The 19,631-nt window shown below is 46.1% G+C and overlaps 1 protein-coding gene across 1 annotated transcript; it reads right to left on the bottom strand.

Annotated features, from left to right (window-relative positions):
- Positions 1-2,394: 2,394 nt before the first annotated feature.
- Positions 2,395-19,245, bottom strand: LOC103164672 (killer cell lectin-like receptor subfamily F member 1). The gene is made up of 6 exons (XM_029082130.2): positions 19,024-19,245; positions 13,887-13,997; positions 10,986-11,093; positions 10,123-10,280; positions 6,352-6,464; positions 2,395-3,228 (listed from the first exon to the last, which is right to left on the bottom strand). The coding sequence occupies exons 1-6, from the start codon at positions 19,094-19,096 to the stop codon at positions 3,123-3,125; spliced, it is 669 nt and encodes a 222-aa protein (XP_028937963.1). The 5' UTR covers positions 19,097-19,245; the 3' UTR covers positions 2,395-3,122.
- Between the last annotated feature and the right edge of the window lie 386 nt (positions 19,246-19,631).

Genomic DNA, 19,631 nt, shown 5'->3' with positions numbered 1-19,631 from the left:
AAGAAGTGAAGTGACTTGCCCAAGGTCTCACAGCAGATAAGCGGTTGAGTAGGGATTAGAACCCAAGACCTTCTGACTCCCAGGCCATTGTCCTATCCACTACGCCATCATCCATGAGAAACCAGTGTGAAAGGGGATTCTGGAGGAAGAGCCATGCAGTTGGGGACAGGGGTGTTGGGCCATCATCAGCCTTCTGAAAGCAGTGTCTGGCTGGCTGAAAACCTGAAAAGTCTCTTTGCTGATTGGACTCTTGTCTGAAAGTTAGGATGGTAGAGGAACAGAGTAGGTGAAATGCTATAAATGCACTCAATAGTTCAAGAGGTTGGGAACTGATTCTAGGAAGCTTGTGAGTAGAGGTGGGATCTAGGGGAGGATATGAATTTGCACCTCTTGCCTGTCACTTAATTTCTCAATGCTTCCATTTCCTCATTTGTAAAATGGGGATTCGATCCTTATTTTTCCTCCTCCAAGAGGCCTTCCCTGACTAAGCCTTCTTTTCCTTTTCTTTAGCTCCCTTCTGCGGTGCCCTAGACTTGCTCTCTTTATTCATCCCTCTTCCCAGCCCCATGGAACTTATTGCATATCTGTAACATTCATTTATATTAATGTCTGTCTCCCCCCTCCAAACTGTAAGCCTGTGGGGAGGGAATGTGTCAGCTATATTGTTATATATATTGTATTCTCCCAAGTGCTTAGTATAGTGTTCTGCACAAAGTAAGCACTCAATAAATATGACTGACCCCTTCTAAAACTGTGATCCCCATGTGGGACAGGGACAGGGTCTGTATCCTACCTAATGAATTTGTATCTTCCCCAGTGCCTAGAACAGTACTTGATACACAGTAAGCACTTAAAAAATACTATACTTATTGTTAGTCGTAATAGTAGATGTAATAGCATTTGATTAGTGGTTACTGTGTGAAGATCATTTTACTGAGTTCTGGGAGAGATTACACAGATGGGGATCAAATATAGCTGATGTTTATGACAACAGGTGTTAAAAACATGGCTTGGCACTTCATTATTTTTATTACTTGTCATTTATTAAGGAAAGTGTACAAAACACTCTACCACTTGTTGGTATAATTGCAGGAAAATCACTTAAGACCTATGCTGCCTGGCCCACAAAGGACCCCCAGTTTGTCAGCGAGGATGGGCATATAGGACTGAAAGTATGTCATTCATCAAAGAAAACAAAGTGAAATTTCACAATGAAGAATCTCCAGGTAAAATATATCAAACAGTACTTGCGAGGAGATGATGGTATTAAGGTCTCTCACTACTCCAGGGCAATAAGCCATGATTCATTCAATTGTATTTGAGTGCTGTAGGCACAGCATTGTACTAAGTGATGGGAAAGTATAATTCCACAATAAAGCGAGACATTGCCTGCCCACACTGGGTTTATAGTCTAGAAGGGAGAGATTACAAACTATCCCAATCTTCCTGTTGTTCTAGTCACTGTAGAGTTTCCATCCCAGGGATAATTGGCTGCTACTGGATCATTAAATCCTCCCCATATTATATCTTGTTTCAACTAATCCTCTCTGTAGCTCATCACTGAAATATCCCTATCTCATACATCAAGTGATTTAAAGTAGAAAGCAAGCAGAAAAAAGTGACACCTTGAAAATCATGCTTAACTGATTAAAAAAAATTGCAGAAACAAATTGTAGGAAATGCCAACAGGTGCAGGGCAAACATGGTATATTATGCAACCAAAAAACCCAGATGAAATGATTGTCTTCTTGAGAATTACCTGATGGCTTTTGCAGTTAGGTTGGGATGGACTTGAAGATAGAGGACAGAAAGTCAAGGAACTAATATTTTCTTTCGCTAGGATCAGAAAAAGGAAAGTTCACATCTATAGATGAGTGTGTATTTTTAAAAAAATTTGTAAAAATATTGGCAAAAATTTTCTACTCCTGAACACTGATCACATCTCCTAATATGTCTGAATGATATCTTGTGTTTGTAGGGATATGTCCTACACAATTTTTAGATTATACAAACGTCCCAGTTCCCTGGGACTAGTCAGGCTACTGGTCAGCCTACCTTGCACTGAACTTCACATCTGATCTTGCTCACGTCAAATGCTTGGATTTCCCTGTCCAGACTGAGTCTTGCTCAGAGCAAGCTCAGATTCAGGCCCCAAAGTAATCTGGGACACAGTAAATGGAAATCCCAGATGGAAAGAAAATATGGATGGAATCTGATCCAACTATCTTATCTCTCCCCACAAATAACACAGTCAATCTATACATTCTAGGCAAAATTGCTCACACCTGCTCAGTGAGAGAAGCATACGGGCACCCTCTGAAGGAAGCAAAGCACTGCTTACTCATCCTGGTAAATGAGATGTGTGGTTTAAGTAACTGTCCACTCTGAGTGACCTTGTTTTCGATTCAGTTTAATTTCTGTATGTTTTCAATTAACATGTTTCATTGTTCACATCTGTATGAGGAATGGGTGTTCAGAAAAGATAACCTTTGTACTGCAAATATTGTTTTGGCTTCATTTCACCTTGGGACAGGCTACTCACATAGCATCAATAATATGTCGGTAATTCCAGAGAGTAATTCTACCAACTCAATCTAGAGTTTCTGAATGAGCTGTGCTGAACTAGGGGAAAGTTGAGTAACATGGAGCCACTTCAAGGATGAACATGAAGCTTCTAAGGGTTGCACGGTTAGCCAGAGGTGAGATCCATGAACTCTAATTCTTTGTCATACAGCCTCCAATGCTCCTGGGGTAGATGTGTCTCTTTAATTGACACCCGTACGCACAGAAATGGTTGAATAGAATTCCATCTGGATTCAAGGAATGGGACGGTCCTCTTCCTCGGGATTCAACCTCCTCTTGCTGATACCAAGAGGGAAGGAGGAAGGACAAGGGTGGAAACTAAATTCTCTCCTCCTGTGAGATACTCTGTGTCCTTAATCGTTACCTTGATCAGCTACAGAATGAAAAGAAAGAACCCAGAGGACAGTCCCCATCGCCTCCCCCAGGCCCTGGGGCTTGCTGGGACATCAGGGCTCAGGAGGAGGGCAGATGTTGCCTTTGTGACTCCAACAGTCACAGAGGCAGAAAACAGGAACCTCACTGGGGCTCAGGGGGCCACACTATTGCTCACAGATCCAGGGTCTTGTATTGTTACAGTCCTCGGGATAAATTCCATCCCTTGAGAGCACAGCACATGTACCCTTGTCTGAGCCTTTTACCTGGAACCTGTGCAGAGAAGGAGAAAGTCTCTGTCAGTGTTTATATCTGCCCCCCAAACCGCACATAATCAAAGCCACAAAAACCAAAACATCAAACCTTGCCTAAGTGAAATCAGGCAGGACTTCCCAACTCAGTGCAATTAACAGCCTTTACTTTCTCTTTACTTTGGATTTGGCTTCATGGCAAACTGTGTCTAGGAGAATGGTGAGTGTCTAGTGAGACAGATCCTTTACCCAGGAAACAGGAGAAAGTGGGGTCGGGGGGCAATTGGAAAATATTTTGTTCCTGTTTCTCTCCCTTGACCTATTTCCAGGAAGAAATTCTGCCTCCCACATTCCTGTGTTTCCTTCTGTAACGCAGGGGAGGCAAGGTCGGCGGAGGGATAATCCCCTAACCATCCAATAATTCAGCCAAGGCCTCTGCTGGCCAAGAACCTCCTCCTCATCTTCCCCTGCAAAGAGTCTCTAGGCCCACAGAGAAGGTTGTGAGGGGTCAGAGACCAAGAAGTCCAGCTGGTCAGGAGCGAAGAAGCCTAAAGAGGATGGTTTGAGAACTGGGTGTCCCAGTGAGAGTCCAAGGAGTCTGCAAAGTGCAGAGAAATCCCTTCCCCAATGTCTACAGGCAAAGTGTCACTTCCCTCTACCCTTCCTACACACCATCCTTTTTATGGTATTCATTAAACAATTACTTTGTGCCCAGCACTTTATCAAGTGCTGGAGTAGATACAAGACAATCAGGTGGGACACAGTCCTAATCCCCATTTTACAGATGATGGAAGTGAGGCACAGAAGTTAAGTGACTTGCCCAAGGTCACACAGCAGAAAAATGGCAGACCTTGAATTAGGCATGACTGAGTGGAAATAGCACGGGCTGGGGACTCAGAGGTCATGGGTTCTATTCCCTGCTCTGCCACTTGTTTGTGTGTGACTTTGGGCAAGTCACTTAACTTCTCTGGAAAATGGGGATTAAGTCTGTGAGTCCCACGTGGGACAACTTGATTACCTTGTATCTACCTCAGTGTTTAGAACAGTGTTTGGCACATAGTAAGCGCTTAAATACCATAATTATGAGAAGCATTGTGGTTTAGTGGAAAGAGCATGGGCTTGGGAGCCAGAGGACATGGGTTCTAATCCCACCTCCGCCATTTGACTGCTGTGGGAACTTAACCAAGCCACTTAAGTTCTCTGTGCCTCAGTTCCCTCGTGTAAAATGGGGATTAAGACTTTGAGCCCCATATGGAACAACCCGATTACCTTGTAAGTACCCTGGTGCTTAGAACAGTGTGTGGCACGTAGTAAGAACTTAACAAATACTGACATTATGATTATCCAAATCCTTCTTATTCCCAGGCCAATGCTGTATATCATGGGTCATGCTGCATCTCTGGCCAGATACCAGTGGAGAGGGAGAGTCATTTTGATGTGTGGAAGAGGGCAGGGGAGGAAGTGAGAGGAAACCATTCAAACCCCCTTTGCTCTGATCTGTGTCCCTCCCTGCAGCAGCTGAGATGGTGACCACCATTATGGGGCAGGGCCACTAACCCCTGTGCCCAGGGTGGGGGCTCTTATGCGATACTTCACTGACACAGCCCCAGGGCAGGGCTGGCTTCACATGCCCTGGGATGGTTTGGATCTGAGACTCTGAGCTTTGCCCTGCTAATTGGCATTTCTGCCCCAGGGCCATCTGTTTGAAAGAAAGTGGAGCCACTTTATTTCAGAGGAGAGAACAGCTGTCATCTTTGAGAGAGACCAAGTGGCAGCCATTTTTGGTGATCCCTGGGTGGCTAATACCTTTGAGAGGGTTAACACTTCTGCTCCCACCAGCTTTGTGGGGGGTGCTCTGCTCTCCCACTGGCAAAGTTTCAGGGGGCTAAGCTGATCTCAAGTGATTAAAGCCAACCCCAAGCCCATAGTTCAGTGTTCTGAACATAGTAAGTGCTCAATAAATGCTATTGAATGAATGATTGGTCTGGGTACCACTTCCCAGGAAGCAATGGGGTGAGTAATTGGTTGGGTGCTGAGAGAGCAGGACAGTGAAATTGGGGTGTAGCGAGATCCAGGAATAGGAAGTGAGTTCACAGTTCATGTTGAAGGGCAGTCATTAAGATGGAAGAGAGAAAGAAGGTCTAGGTGACAATAAAACTAAAGCCTCATTTGCCCTTCACAGACCTCTCAGGAGCAGAAAGACAACTCTAGTTCCCATTAATGTCTGCAAAGGACCACTAAACTAGCTGTCCAGAGTGTTCAGTCAGGGGTTCAGTCCCACTGGATACAGAGTCAGAAATGGGGAGAGCCCCAGAGCAGCTGAGCTGCTGCTCCAGACAAGGCCCAGTCAGGCAAGGGGAATTATGGGGGACAGGGACGAGCGATGGGGTGGGGCTGATGGAGGAGAAGCAGTTTCTCCTGGATGGCTGGGATCGAGGCAATGAGTTTGGGGATCGGAGACAGGAGTACGGACATTTGGAAAAAGGTGGGACTGGCTGGAGGAGGTGGGGCTGTGCCTTTAGCTACAACACTGAGAGAAAATGGGACAGGGACACTAATCCTGTCCCCAGTGCTGTCTGGCAGGAGGCAACATCTCAACCAATCCAGTCCCTGCTGGTCCTGGGGACCAGGATGCTGTGTGAGTTTGCTGGCGATTCCTCCCTGAACCAGTCAGAAAGGGGCCATGGGGACTAAGGCACAACCAGGCTGTGTCCAGGCCCAGACTCCTTGCATGAGACAGGGTCACTGTCACTGCAGACCCCAGCAGGATCAAGAGCTGCAGGTATTATAATAATGGTACTCTTTGAAGGCTGTTCTGAGCACTAGGGCAGATACACGTTATTAAGGCTGGACACAGTCCCTGCCCCACATGGAGCTTACACTCTTAATCTCCATTTTATAGATGAGGTAACTGAGGCCCATAGAAGTTAACTGATTTACCCAAGGTCACACAGCAGGCATACGGTAGAGCCGGGTCTAGAACCCAGGTCGTCCTGTCTCCCAGGCCCATGTTCTATCCACTAAGCCATGGAACCAGGCCCAAGGGGGCAGGAAAGGATGGAGGGAAACTGGCTTGTAAAGTCTGTGGTAATGGACAGTAACTCCCGCCTACCTGATCAGAGATCAAACTCCAGGAAATACTCACAGGTTCCAGTTGAGGGCGGAGCCATCCAGCCATGTCCAGTTGTTCCAAGGACTGGGAATGTGCAGCCCGACCCAGTAATAAGTTGAACCTGGGATCTGTGACCACCAGAATCCCTGGGGAGGGTTACAGAGGAAAGTGAGTGGAACTATGATACTGTGATGGTCTCTCCCTCTGCACAGACAGGGTCCCTGAAGCCCCCTCACCTCCAGAGGGGCATCTCTGAAACCAGGAGAGAATGACCAATTCCCTCATCCCACATCCCAGCACAATAATAATGTTATTTGTTAAGCGCTTACTATGTGCCGAGCACTGTTCTAAGCGCAGGGGTAGATACATGATCATCAGCTTGTCCCACGTGAGGCTCACAGTCTTCATCCCCATTTTCCAGATGAGGGAACTGAGGCCCAGAGAAGTGAAGTGACTTGCCCAAGGTCACAAAGCTGACAGGTGGCAGAGCCAGGATTAGAACCCATGACCTCTGTTTCCTAAGCCTGGGCTCTTTCCACTGAGCAGCGCTGCTTCTTAAGTCCCTGTAGCTCTTTCCATCACCACCATGGCAGATTTTGGACGTTAGTTCTCAGTGGGGAGATGACACCTTCTCATGAGAGTAACAATGTGTCTTTTACAATGTGTCCTTGTCTGTTTGTGAGGCCAGTGGATGAGAAAATGAGGAAACACCTGGGTACTGAGTCATGCCAGAAGCAGCAGGTTGTCATGAAGACTCAGGACCCTGACACACACACACACACAGTCCAAGGCTCATATCACAGGGAAAGCTAAGCAAATCCCAGATATCGCCCCCTGAGTTGTGTCCTATCCCTGGGTGGGTTAGAGAGACAGGGAGTTGTGCTGGGGATATTTTCAGAGCTAATTTTGGGTTGGGGAAAAAATATGGCCATTTAAATTTTATTTTGAATTATTTATATACTGTCAATCTCCCTTTCTAAACTGTAAGCTCACTGTGGGCGATTCAACCCTGTTGTATTGTGCTCTCCCAAGCACTTAGCACAGTGTTGTGTGCACAGAAAGAGCTCAAAGAATATCAGTGAAGAAAGGGAACACTAGTGATGGAGACAGTGCATCTAGAGATGTGACAGAAAGGAATGATTCTCAACCAACCTTCCTCATGCTATATGTTGACATAGGGGCAGTGGCCTAGTGGATAGAGCAGAGGCTTGGAAGCCAGAAAGACTTGGGTTCTAGTCCTGGCTCCACCACTTGTCTGCTGGGTGACATTGGGCAAGATGCTTAACTCCTCTGTGCCTCAGTTACTTCATCTGTAAAATGGGGATTATGACTGTGAGCTCCATGTGGGATATTGACATGGTTGTGGCATTTCATGAATCTCCATTTCTGGTAGGGGCCTAGTCCGAGTTCTCCTGGGCCAGCTACTAAATAGATTCTTAACTATCCTCTCCCCAAATCAGGTTGTTTTTGCTGCATTTTGGGAGTCACTCCAGTCCTTCTCACTTCTTGAGGGCAGGGATCATGTCTACCAACTCTATTGTATTATACTCTCCCACATGTTTAGTACAGTAGTCTGCCCAAAGTGATCGAGTATCTATTCTGTGCACAGCATTGTAAAAAACACTTGGAAGAGTTCCATAGTGGTAATAGACATCATCCCTTCCTTGAAGGAGCTTACAGTCTAATGTGGAAGACAGACTTAGTGTGCAGGAAATGATAGAATATATCAAATACATAAGTGCTAAGAGAGATTGGGATTGGGAGAACTAAAGTTCTTATATGGTCAGGAAGGTCTGAAGTAGCACTTGGGTGACCAAAGATGGAGATATTGGAAATCAATCTGGAAAAGCCTCCTGGAGGATTGGTGGTTTCAGAAGGGTTTTGGAAAAGAAGATAGCTGATATATGTGAGATCTGAAGGAAGCACTAGAACAAGGCACAGTGAATAGGTAAGTTTGAGAGGAACCAAGAGTGTGAGCTAGGGTGGTGGGAAAGAGAATGGGTAAGTAGGAGTGCATTAAAGTCAATGGTCAGGAGTTCCTGCTGATGTGAGGAGAAAAGAGAAACCATTGAGTTTTTGAGGAGTGGGGAAATTTGTGCAGAATGAGGTTTTAATGAATCAAGCAGCAGAGTAAAGTAGGAACTGGATCGGGGACAGACAGATTGGTGATGAAGTAGTCTAGCTAGCAGCTGGATGAATATTGTGGCTATTTGGATGGAGAGGAAGGGGTGGATCCTGAAAATGTGGCAGAAGAAATGACCAAATTTGGTGACAGACTGAGTATACTGCTGAAAGGGAGGATGAGTCAAGAATAACGCCAAGACTGTCAGCTCACCTCAGGACTGTAAACTCACTGTAGTCAGGGAATGTGTCACAAGGTACTTTCCCAAATGCTTAGTAGAGTGCTTTGCACACAGTAAGCACTCAATAAATATGAATGAAGGAATGAATGAATGGTTCCAGTCGGGAAGGGTGGTTTTGAAAACTGTGCTGGGATATTTAGACGGAGGGATCTGGGGAGAGAGATGAGTTTGGCTATGGACAACTTGAGATTGAGATGCTGGTGCAACATCCATGTGGAGATGACTTTGAGGCAGGAGGAGATTCAGGATTGCAGAAAAGGAGAGGGATCAAGGGTCAGAACTCCCAAGGCAGAGTTGGAAATCAATCAATCACTCATTTATTGAGCACTTACTGTGTGCAGGACACTAAGTGCTTGGAAGAGTGCGACGCAGCAATACAACAGATACATTCCACATAGAGTTGAACTCTACACCTTCCTTCAAAATACCTTCTCCCCACCAATCTTCCCATTATTATTGCATTATGAGGACTATGGTATTTATTAAGGACTAACTATGTTACAAACACTGTTCTAAGAAAGAGCTGGAGGAGATAGATGGTAATCAGGTAGGACACAGTTCCTGCCCCACATAGGCCTCACAGCCAGTGTAGATGGGAGAACGGATATTGAATCCCCACTCTAGAGGTGAGGAAACTGAGGCACAGAGAAGTGAAGTGACTTGCAGATAAGTGGTGGAGGCGGGATTTGAACCCACATCCTCTGACTCCCAAGCCCATGCTCTTTCCACCAAGTCCACACTGCTTCATTATCCTTATCTTCCCTCTCACCTTCATACCAGGCATTGTCAGCCAGTCAATAAATCCTACTGGTTCTGTCTTCTCAACATTTAATAGTCACTTTAAGGGAACACTGGGAAATGACTGCCTTTATATTTAGATTGCCCTTTAGATTGCCCCAAACTGAAGTTCACGCCTAACATTGCAATTCTTCATAGTTAATCCCAGAAAGCTACACTGCCTGTCTTCTCTTTGTCACGTATTTGTTTTTTAAATGGTATTGACTAAGTATGTACTATGTGCTAAGGACCGGGTTAGATACAAGCTAATCAGGTTGGACTCAATCCATGTCCCACATGGGGCTCATGGTCTTAATCTCCACTTTACAGATGCTACAATGGAGGATACAACGTCCACAAGAAAGTCCATCCTATCTGGGGACTGATTTTTGCATTGGGAGTTGGGAGGTCTTTGTTAACACTTAAGACAAATTGTGCCCTTAATAGTGGAAACCTCAGTCACCAGGAAAGACTTAGCTTTCAGCTTCCTCCCTCGCTAGGTCACAACGGCTCTAAATCATTATCAGACTGGCCTTCCTGGCTTTATTCTCTTTCCAAGTTTTCTTTTAGGTCCTGTTAGAAAACCAATAGCAATACCTTTGTGCCACTTAATGACAGAGCCCTCAGGCCTAGTAGAAACTTAGAACCAAGTTTCTTCCCTTACCAGATCACACATGTCCCGAATCATTGCCAGATTTGAGTGCTTTTGTGTACAGTTTACTTTGCTCTCATACCAAGTTTTCTTTTCGGTCTTAGAAATCCAATAGCATTTCCCTTGGTGCAGCTTCCAGTCTGCTGGGCAAGTTTTCACCCTGGGTGTTTCTGGGAAGAGAAAGGAGATCAGAAGTTCTCAGGTCACTGAAACCAGAACCATCTTCCCTGGATCCTGGGTGGGGTGAATATCGCTAAGCATGGTCCACAGCTCAAAGTCTCATTTTAACGAATTCCGTAATTATGATTATTATCATTATTACAAAGCATTTGGGACAGATAGAGTGGAAGAACGAGATTTTTCCAACAGGCCGATGGCAATGGATTCTCAAAGGGAATGAGATTAGAGGGTGACAGTCAATCGATCAGTGGTATTCACTGAGTACTCACAGTCCGTGTTCTGCACACTGTATGAAATACTTGGGCCAATACAGTATAATTAGGTTGGTAGACATGACCCCTACCTTCAAGGAGCTTAGTCTAATGAATACTAGTGACTCCCTACAGGTACAAGATATAGACCTCCAAAATAAGGGAGCACTGACCACTTAAAATATTCTGGAATCAGTCAATCAATAGTATTTATTTAGCACTTACTATTTGCAGACCACTGTACTAATGCTTGGGAGAGGACAATACAACACAATTAGAAGACACCTTTCCAACCCATAAGGAGCTAACACGTGAGCGCTCAATAAATACCATTTATTGATAGGCTCTCCATCTGTCTTCTGTATCCTAAGCCTTCTCAGGCAGTTACGTCTTAATTTTAGTTATGGAGGTGCCCCATTCTAAGGTAGGGCTAAGTGAGCTTACCTGTTGAAATGGGCTTTCCTCCCAGACCTTTCTCGAGGCAGTTGTTGCTTTGTGCCATATTTCCTGATTCTGCTGCCTGAGTTTTCATCAGTTTCATTTGAATGAGAACTAGGAAAGGAAGAGAGATATTTGAGAGTGAAATTCCAACCATAGGTTTTGGTGATTCTGTAAGAGTCCTGAATGGAAAAAATCATTTAATGAAATAGGAGAAAAGAGAAGGAAACACATGCCAATTATTCCTCACAATGGTAGATGCTCCCAAGGACTGATTGGAAACTCATGGAGTTTTTCTGGGAACATAGAAAGATAGTGGAGAAGGTAGAAGATGTGTTCTCTGAGCCCTCTGGGATGGCTTTGTAAGTGTTAATGTTTTAAAACAGGAAAAACTGAGTCCCGAACTGCGGAGCCTAGAGCTCCTGTCAGGTGGTCTTCTCTGGATGGGCACTGACTTCTTGTCCAGGACTCACGGTTAGTGTGTTGGAAGGACGGGAGGAGTTGAGGGGGAAAGGAAAGGGATGTGCCCTGTCTCACTAGCAGGGAATACAACCCTGGACAACGAGTATGTCTTTGGGGAGTCTAGGCCTGCAGTGAGAAACTGAAACACAGTGAAATCAAGTCATCTGCCCAAGATACTGCAACAGGCAAGTATCAGACATGGGATTAAAAGCCACATTCTCTGACTCACAACCCTGGGTTTTTTCCTCCAGGCCATGATGCATCTCATCTGCTTTTGACACAATGGACCATTCCCTTCATCCTCAACCTAATATCTGGCTTCAGTTTTACTGACAAAGAAGCAACCAGCTTTTTCCACCTCTGATTGAGCCTTCTCACAGTATTGCTCCGTGGTTCCTCCTCTACCTTTTTAACTGTGGGAGTTCTGCAAAGTTCACTTTTCAGTCCCTAACCTTCTCACTCTGTATTCACTCTCTTGGGGAGCTCACCCATTCGCACACATCAGCTACTACCTCTATGCAGATGGTTTCCAAATCTACTTCTTGAGTCCTGACCTCCCATCTGGCTTGAAAACATAACCAGCCCTTCAAATTCAGTATTCTAAAACAGAACTTCTCATTGTCCCCCAACAAGTCCCCCAACAACACATTCCAAATTCCAACTTTCCCATTAATAATGCCACCATCCTGCCTGATCTAAAAGCCTGCAAACTCAGTGTCATCCTGAATTCTTCATTGTCCTTCAATTCAGCCATTCAATTTACTCCCAAATCCCTCCAGTTCTTCCTACAAAATATCTTCTGGATCTCCTTCTTCCTTTCCACCCAAACTACTCCCACCCAGATCTAAGCTCTGGTTAGATCACAGCTGTATACTCCCATCAGCTTCTTTGCTGGTTTTTCTGCCTCCACCCCCTCCCCTCTCCACTCTATACTCTGTAGTGCTGCTTCCCAGATCATCTCTTTGAAGTACCTCTTAGTATACAACTCTCCTCTCCTAAAAACAAAAACCCTCCACTGGCTTCCCGCATCCTTTGGCATCAAGCTGAAACGCTTCATATTCAGCTTTAAAGGCTCCCCAACAATTTTCAGTCTTTTCCCCTTCCATTCCCTAGCTTTTTTGTCTACATTTCCCCCCTAGATCACCTTCTAACTTTTCCTTACTCTTGTCTCTCCTGTATCCATCCCCTCATCTTTGCTCTTCCCCTAGGCCAGAACTCACGCCTCATTAAATGCCACAGACCACAGACCAAAGCCCTCCTAAAATACCCTCTCCTTCAAACAGCCTTCCCTGATTAGTTCCTGCATCCCAAGTCAAACAAACCTACCGGCCATTTTCAGTATTGATGAGCCTACTTGTAGCTAATCCTGATCATTTTTGTATAATAATTGAAGTATTTGTTAAGTGCTTACTATGTGCCAAGCAGTGTTTTAAGTGCAGAAATAGATACAAGGTAATCAGGCTGTCCCACCTGGGCCTCACATTTTTAATCATCATTCTACAGATGAGGTAACTGAGGCCCAGAGAAGTGAAGTAACTTGTCCAAGGTCACACAGCAGACAAGTGCAGAGCTGGCATTAAAACCCACATCCTCTGACTCCCAGGCCCGTGCTCTTGCCTCTAGGCCATGCTGCTTCTCAATAGAAATGCATTGATTCAAATCTACGATCCATTATTTACCTCGATTACTCTGAAAATATTTTGATGTCTGTCCATGTGGGTTGGTTGCATGTGGTTTAGAAGACATTTCACCTCCCTAGTTTGTATGTCCCAAGCAATTAGTAGAGTGTATTCCACCCTGTAAGAGCTTCATAGGAACTATTAGTACATCAACATACATGCTCTGACTTGTTGCCCTAGATTGTAACCTCATAAGGGTAGGGAACCTGACTTCCAACTTTGCTGTGTTGTATTCTCCCAAGTGCATCGTACAGTGCTCTGCACACAATATACACTCAATAAATACCACTGATTGATTATTTAATAATAATAATGTTGGTATTTGTTAAGCGCTTACTATGTGCACAGCACTGTTCTAAGCGCTGGGGTATACAGGGTAATCAGGTTGTCCCCCATGAGGCTCACACTTAATCCTCATTTTACAGATGAGGTAACTGAGGCACAGAGAAGTTAAGTGACTTGCCCACAGTCACACAACTGACAAGTGGCAGAGCTGGGATTCGAACCCATGACCTCTGACTTCCAAGCCCAGGCTTTTTCCACTGAGCCACGCTTATTTGATTATTTACCTTGGAAAGTAGGCACCATTATTTTAGGGTTTCTAATTTTTACCACTCCTGTACAAGAACCATGGCTCAGAGATCAAGCTACATTACATCACGGTCAGTTAAAGCCTAAGACAAACTGAAGTGGAGTTTTAGGGGAGGATTCAGTTCACCCCCGCTTCAAACAGGGACTCTTAACTCAGCAGGAAGAAATGACTTACCTGAACAAATCAGTATCAACAACACTATCTGGAGAATCAGGATCACAGTGTAGGCCACTTTCGGGAGGATCCCCATCCACATCCCCAGCCTCTGAGGGGATCCATGGGAATCTGTAACAGGAACCATTTCAGTGACAGCCTGTCCTCAAGACGTGGGTTCTCTGGGGTCAATCGTTTTTTGGGGGGTCTTGACCTGGCAACCTCAAAATCACTCTTAAATGTCCTAGAAAGTCCGGGACTCTGAACCCAAGCAAGGTGTCCTGGGATTTGAAAGCAGAGAAGAGTTTCACAGCAAGAGAGCCAACTTTGATCTAATTGATGATTATGGCAGCTTTCATTCATTCATTAAATCGTGTTTATGGAGCACTTGCTGTGAGCTTTAGGCTAGCCACTTCCCTATTGGTGCCAACCATTATAATTATTATTAATTGTGGAATTTAAGCCCTTACTATGTGCAAAGCACTGAGGAAGAGGCAAGCGCATCAGGTCACACCCATTCCCAGACATTCATGGGGTTCACAGCCTAAGGGACCCTGCCTGGAAGATGGGTGTTGGGACATGAAAGAGTTAGGGGGAAGATCAGCTCCTTAGCTGCCTTAAACGAATCAGAGAAGGCTGAGGAGGGGTCGGGGCAGAGCTCGTGAGTTGCCAAAACAAGAAGAAAACTGTTCTGCGTGGTGATAATCGATATCGACCACCCCGTTCTCATCGCAAAGGGATTTGAATAGTTGCCAAAGATCAGCGTGTCAGCTTGATTTGTGAATGGCAGTTCTCTGACTCTGAAGCTCCTGTTTGGGCCCGGTCCTGCCGAGGGGCAGAGGGGAAGTTTCAGTGTGCAACCTTTCTGAATCATCTTTCCTATGGTCACAGGACAGGAAAGGAAAGAGGAAGAGAGGGAGAAGCTAAGGGAGAATATGAAAGCTTAACATTTCCTGGCAAGGGGATGGGAGTCCAGAGAGAAGCCGCAGAAGAGCTGAAGCCCCTAAGTCACTACTGGTTTTAATACTGATGCTCTGACTGGCTGGTGGGATGAGTTCTCCCTACTGGGGCCCTGCCAGAAATCATTTCAGTGCTCGTGGCCACCTCAAATCATGGGGGAACAGTGTAGCCCTGAGAAATGGACAGCCCCAGCATTGGCCATTCTGCTGTCAGAAATGATTGGGTTATGTGTCCTTCTCCAAAAAATGGAAGTTGAACCAGCAGCATTTATACAGCATCCACCTGGTGCAAGGCATTCCACTAAATACTTGGGAAGTCCAGAATAATAAAGCGACATGTTTCCTGCTCACAATCAGTTATATTTATTGATTCATTCATTCATTCAATAATATTTATTGAGCACTTACTATGTGCAGAGCACTGTACTAAGCGCTTGGAATGAACAAGTCGGCAACAGATAGAGACAGTCCCTGACATTTGACGGGCTTACAGTCTAATCGGGGGAGACGGACAGACAAGAACAATGGCAATAAATAGAGTCAAGGGGAAGAACATCTCGTAAAAACAATGGCAACTAAATAGAATCAAGGCGATGTACATTTAATTAACAAAATAAATAGGGTAATGAAAATATATACAGTTGAGCGGACGAGTACAGTGCTGAGGGGATGGGAAGGGAGAGGGGGAGCAGCAGAGAGAAATGGGGGTAAAAGAGGGTTTAGCTGTGGAGAGGGGAAGGGGGGTGGTAGAGGGAGTAGAGGGAGAAGGGGAGCTCAGTCTAGGAAGGCCTCTTGGAGGAGGTGAGCTTTAAGTAGGGTTTTGAAGAGGGGAAGAGAATTAGTTTGGCAGAGGTGAGGAGGGAGGGCATTCCAGGACCACGGGAGGACGTGGCCCAGGGTTCGACGGCGGGATAGGCGAGCCCGAGGGATGGTGAGGAGGTGGGCGGCGGAGGAGCGGAGCGTGCGGGGTGGGCGGTAGAAAGAGAGAAGGGAGGAGAGGTAGGAAGGGGCAAGGTGATGGAGAGCCTTGAAGCCTAGAGTGAGGAGTTTTTGTTTGGAGTGGAGGTTGATAGGCAACCACTGGAGGTGTTTAAGAAGGGGAGTGACATGCCCAGATCATTTCTGCAGGAAGATAAGCCGGGCAGCAGAGTGAAGAATAGACTGGAGTGGGGCGAGAGAGGAGGAAGGGAGATCAGAAAGAAGGCTGACACAGTAGTCTAGCCGGGATATAACAAGAACCTGTAGCAGTAAGGTAGCCGTTTGGGTGGAGAGGAAAGGGCGGATCTTGGCGATATTGTAAAGGTGATTCTGGCAGGTCTCGGTAACGGATAGGATGTGTGGGGTGAACGAGAGAGATGAGTCAAGGATGACACCGAGATCGCAGGCCCGAGAGACGGGAAGGATGGTTGTGCCATCCACGGTGATAGGGAAGTCTGGGAGAGGACCAGGCTTGGAAGGGAAGAGGAGGAGCTCAGTCTTGCTCATGTTGAGTTTTAGGTGGTGGGCTGACATCCAGGTGGAGACATCCTGGAGGCAGGAGGAGATGCGAGCCTGAAGGGAGGGGGAGAGGACAGGGGCAGAGATGTAGATCTGTGTGTCATCTGCATAGAGATGGTAGTCAAAGCCGTGAGAGCAAATGAGTTCACCGAGGGAGTGAGTGTAAATGGAGAACAGAAGAGGGCCAAGAACTGACCCTTGAGGAACTCCAACAGTTAAAGGATGGGAGGGGGAGGAGGCACCTGCGAAGGAGACCGAGAATGACCGGCCAGATAGATAAGAGGAGAACCAGGAGAGAACACAGTCAGTGAAGCCAAGGTGAGATAAGGTGTGCAGGAGAAGGGGATGGTCGACAGTGTCAAAGGCAGCTGAGAGGTCAAGAAGGATTAGAATAGAATAGGAGCCATTGGATTTGGCAAGAAGGAGGTCATGGGTGACCTTAGAGAGAGCAGCCTCGGTAGAGTGGAGGGGATGGAAGCCAGATTGGAGGGGGTCCAGGAGAGAATGGGAGTTAAGGAATTCTAAGCATCGATTGTAGACGACTCGTTCTAGGATTTTGGAGAGGACGGGTAGTAGAGAGATAGGGCGATAACTGGAAGGGGAAGTGGGGTCGAGAGAGGGTTTTTTAGGATGGGGGAGATGTGGGCATGTTTGAAGGCAGAGGGGAAGGAGCCATTGGAGATTGAGTGGTTAAAAATAGAAGTTAAGGAAGGGAGGAGGGCAGGGGTGATTTTTTTATAAGGTGAGCGGGAATGGGGTCTGAGGCGCAGGTGGAGGTGGTGGCACTTGCAAGGAGGGAGAAGATCTCCTCTGAGGATACTGCAGGGAAGGATGAAAAAGTAGGGGAGAGGGTTGGTGGGGGGTAGGGGAGAGGGGAGGGGTGACTTTGGGGAGCTCAGACCTGATTGTGTTGATTTTTGTGATGAAGTAGGTGGCCAGATCATTCTGGGTGAGAGATGGGGGAGGGAGAGGAACAGGGGGCCTAAGGAGAGAGTTAAAGGTCCGGAACAATTGGCCCTTAGTTATTGAGCCCTTACTATGTGCAGAGCACTGTACTAAGTGCTTGGGAGAGTACAACAGAATGAGCGGTCACATTCCCTACCCATAATGAGTTTACAGTCTGGAAGGAAAGATAGATGTTTATATGGAAAAATTTGTAATTTACAATATATAATTTAAATATGCGTACATAAGGGCCATGGAGATGAGGGTGGGGCAAATAACAAATATCCAAAGGTCATTGGTCGAAGTGCTTAGACGAAAGAGAAGGGTGAGGGAGCCGGGGAAAAGAGGGCTTAATGGGGGAAGGGCACTTGATGTGACCTTCATAATGTTTTGACAGTGGAGAAAGTGATTTTCTGGCATTTATGGAGGGGGAGGGAGTTCCAGGCTAGGGGGAAGGCAAAGGGGTCAATGGTAAGATAGACAAGATTGGGTCACAGTGAGCCAGTTGGAATTAGAGAAGTGGTGTGCAGGCTAGGCTATAGTAGGAGATTAGTGAGGTGAGGTAAGATGGGGCGAGCTGATTGAGATCTTTAAAGCAAATGGTGAGGGGTTGTTAGATGCAGAGGAGGATGGACAACCACTGGAGGTTCTTTAAAAGTGGGGAGACATGGACTGAGTGTTTTTGTTAATGATGATTTTAACCCCGACAGAGGAGACAACCATAAACTATCAAACTAGAGAGGTGAAAAATAAATGAATCAAGTAGACATTCACACGAATGCTAAGGAGAGTGTAAATAAGTTCATGAGCAAGATGGTTGGAAGGAGATAGTATGATTCAGAGAACTGAGAAACTAACTGTGGAAAGTTTGTAAGAGGAGGTGGGCTCTTATGGAGGATTTGAATTTGGAGAGAGCTGATGTGTAAAAGAGGGGCTTCCAAGCTGGGGGAGCATAGTAAGGAAGGGGATGGAGCTGGGAGACTCAAGAACGAGGTATTGCTAGAAGGTTGATTTTGGAAGAATGGACGCAGTATGTTGGGGAATAAGAGATGAGAAGAACTCACAGGTAAAGAGGGGAGGACAGACAATAAGAGACACCATGAGGAGGTATCCCCATGGCCATTTCTAGAATAAGAGGGACAACCAGCTTCCAAAGCTACAAGCCCAACCCAAACCTTCAAGGGAATTCCCAGAGATTCCTGCCCAAACCCAGTCCCCACCAACACCTGTAGCCACCGCCAGTACTCTCTCACTCTCCTCTTTCTACCTGGAGAAAACCCGGGTTACATTCCCCCCCACCTATGAAATGACCTGGGTGTTATGTATTTCAACCTGGCCTTGATTTACAGACAGTTGTCCCTCCCACACAAATGGATGTATGTGCGCAAAGACACACACCCAGAGCAACACACTGATGTCTTGATTGTATGCTCGTCCTCTAGACTGTAAACTCACTGTGGGAAGGAAACCTATCTACCAGTTCTGTATTATTGTACTTGCCCAAGCTCTTTGTAAACTGCTCTGCATATGTCGGCACTCCTTGAATATGATTGATTGATGACACTATCTCCTTACATTTGCTTTAGCTGACTGGATCTCTGGGTGCTACCAACTCATCCCATCCCACTCTCAAAGACAGAAGAGATCACCTTTTCTCTCTCTTCCCCATTCCCCCCTCTTCTTGAACTCTGGCAGCCCGGGCCTGGGGTAGGAGAGAACTAGGATACCTGGTGCAGGTGGGAGAAAATTGGCAGTACCTGGAGGTGAGCAGAAAGACACCTTCTGTTTGGCCTGGAGCTGGAGCACTGTGTAGCCTTCTTCATCCTGCATCTTCCTGCCCCCGGCTCAGGGTGGGTTTGCCAGACCTGGGTCACTGAGAGGGAGAGAGAAAGGGTCTTCTAGGGAAGCACCTGCAGCCACAACGAGGGGAGTCTGAGCAGACACTGTGGTGGATGCCTGATCGCAGGTCCTACAGGCTGAGTTCACTTAGAAGGAATCGGAAATGGAAACCACAGTGAGAACTTTATGAAATCCAAACGCTTTTGACCTCAGCAGCAGTCCTTCTTCTTTCTCTTTCAAAACCAGAAGATATTTCAACAGATTTCCAAGTGGGTGGGCTTCTAACTGTTTGAAGTTTGAACAATAGGGAGGGCCAATCTCCTGGGGATTCATATGTTTCACCAGACTCATAATAAGCTCCTGGAGAGATAGCATAGTGTCTTCTAACTTTATTACACTCTCCCAAGCACCTCACAGTGCTCTGCACCCAACAGAAGCTTAATAAAAATGATCAATGACTTGGCCATTTACATTAAGACGATTAATACCATCAGGTATAACTTCCCTAAAGTCACCCTTCGTCTTC

The sequence above is a fragment of the Ornithorhynchus anatinus genome, chromosome 17 (genome assembly GCF_004115215.2).
Source record: "Ornithorhynchus anatinus isolate Pmale09 chromosome 17, mOrnAna1.pri.v4, whole genome shotgun sequence".
Lineage (NCBI taxonomy): Eukaryota > Metazoa > Chordata > Mammalia > Monotremata > Ornithorhynchidae > Ornithorhynchus > Ornithorhynchus anatinus.
The sequence above is the reverse complement of the archived record's forward strand: the minus strand, read 5'-3'. Positions and strand labels throughout refer to the sequence as shown.

Coding starts and splice junctions, on each gene's coding strand:
- LOC103164672 (XM_029082130.2), bottom strand. CDS start 19,096: ATGCAGGATGAAGAAGGCTACACAGTGCTCCAGCTCCAGGCCAAACAG. Junction 11,094..13,886: donor GTTGATACTGATTTGTTCAG/GTAAGTCATTTC, acceptor TTCCTTTCCTAG/TTCTCATTCAAATGAAACTG. Junction 10,281..10,985: donor AGGAAAGCCCATTTCAACAG/GTAAGCTCACTT, acceptor TTCTCTTCCCAG/AAACACCCAGGGTGAAAACT.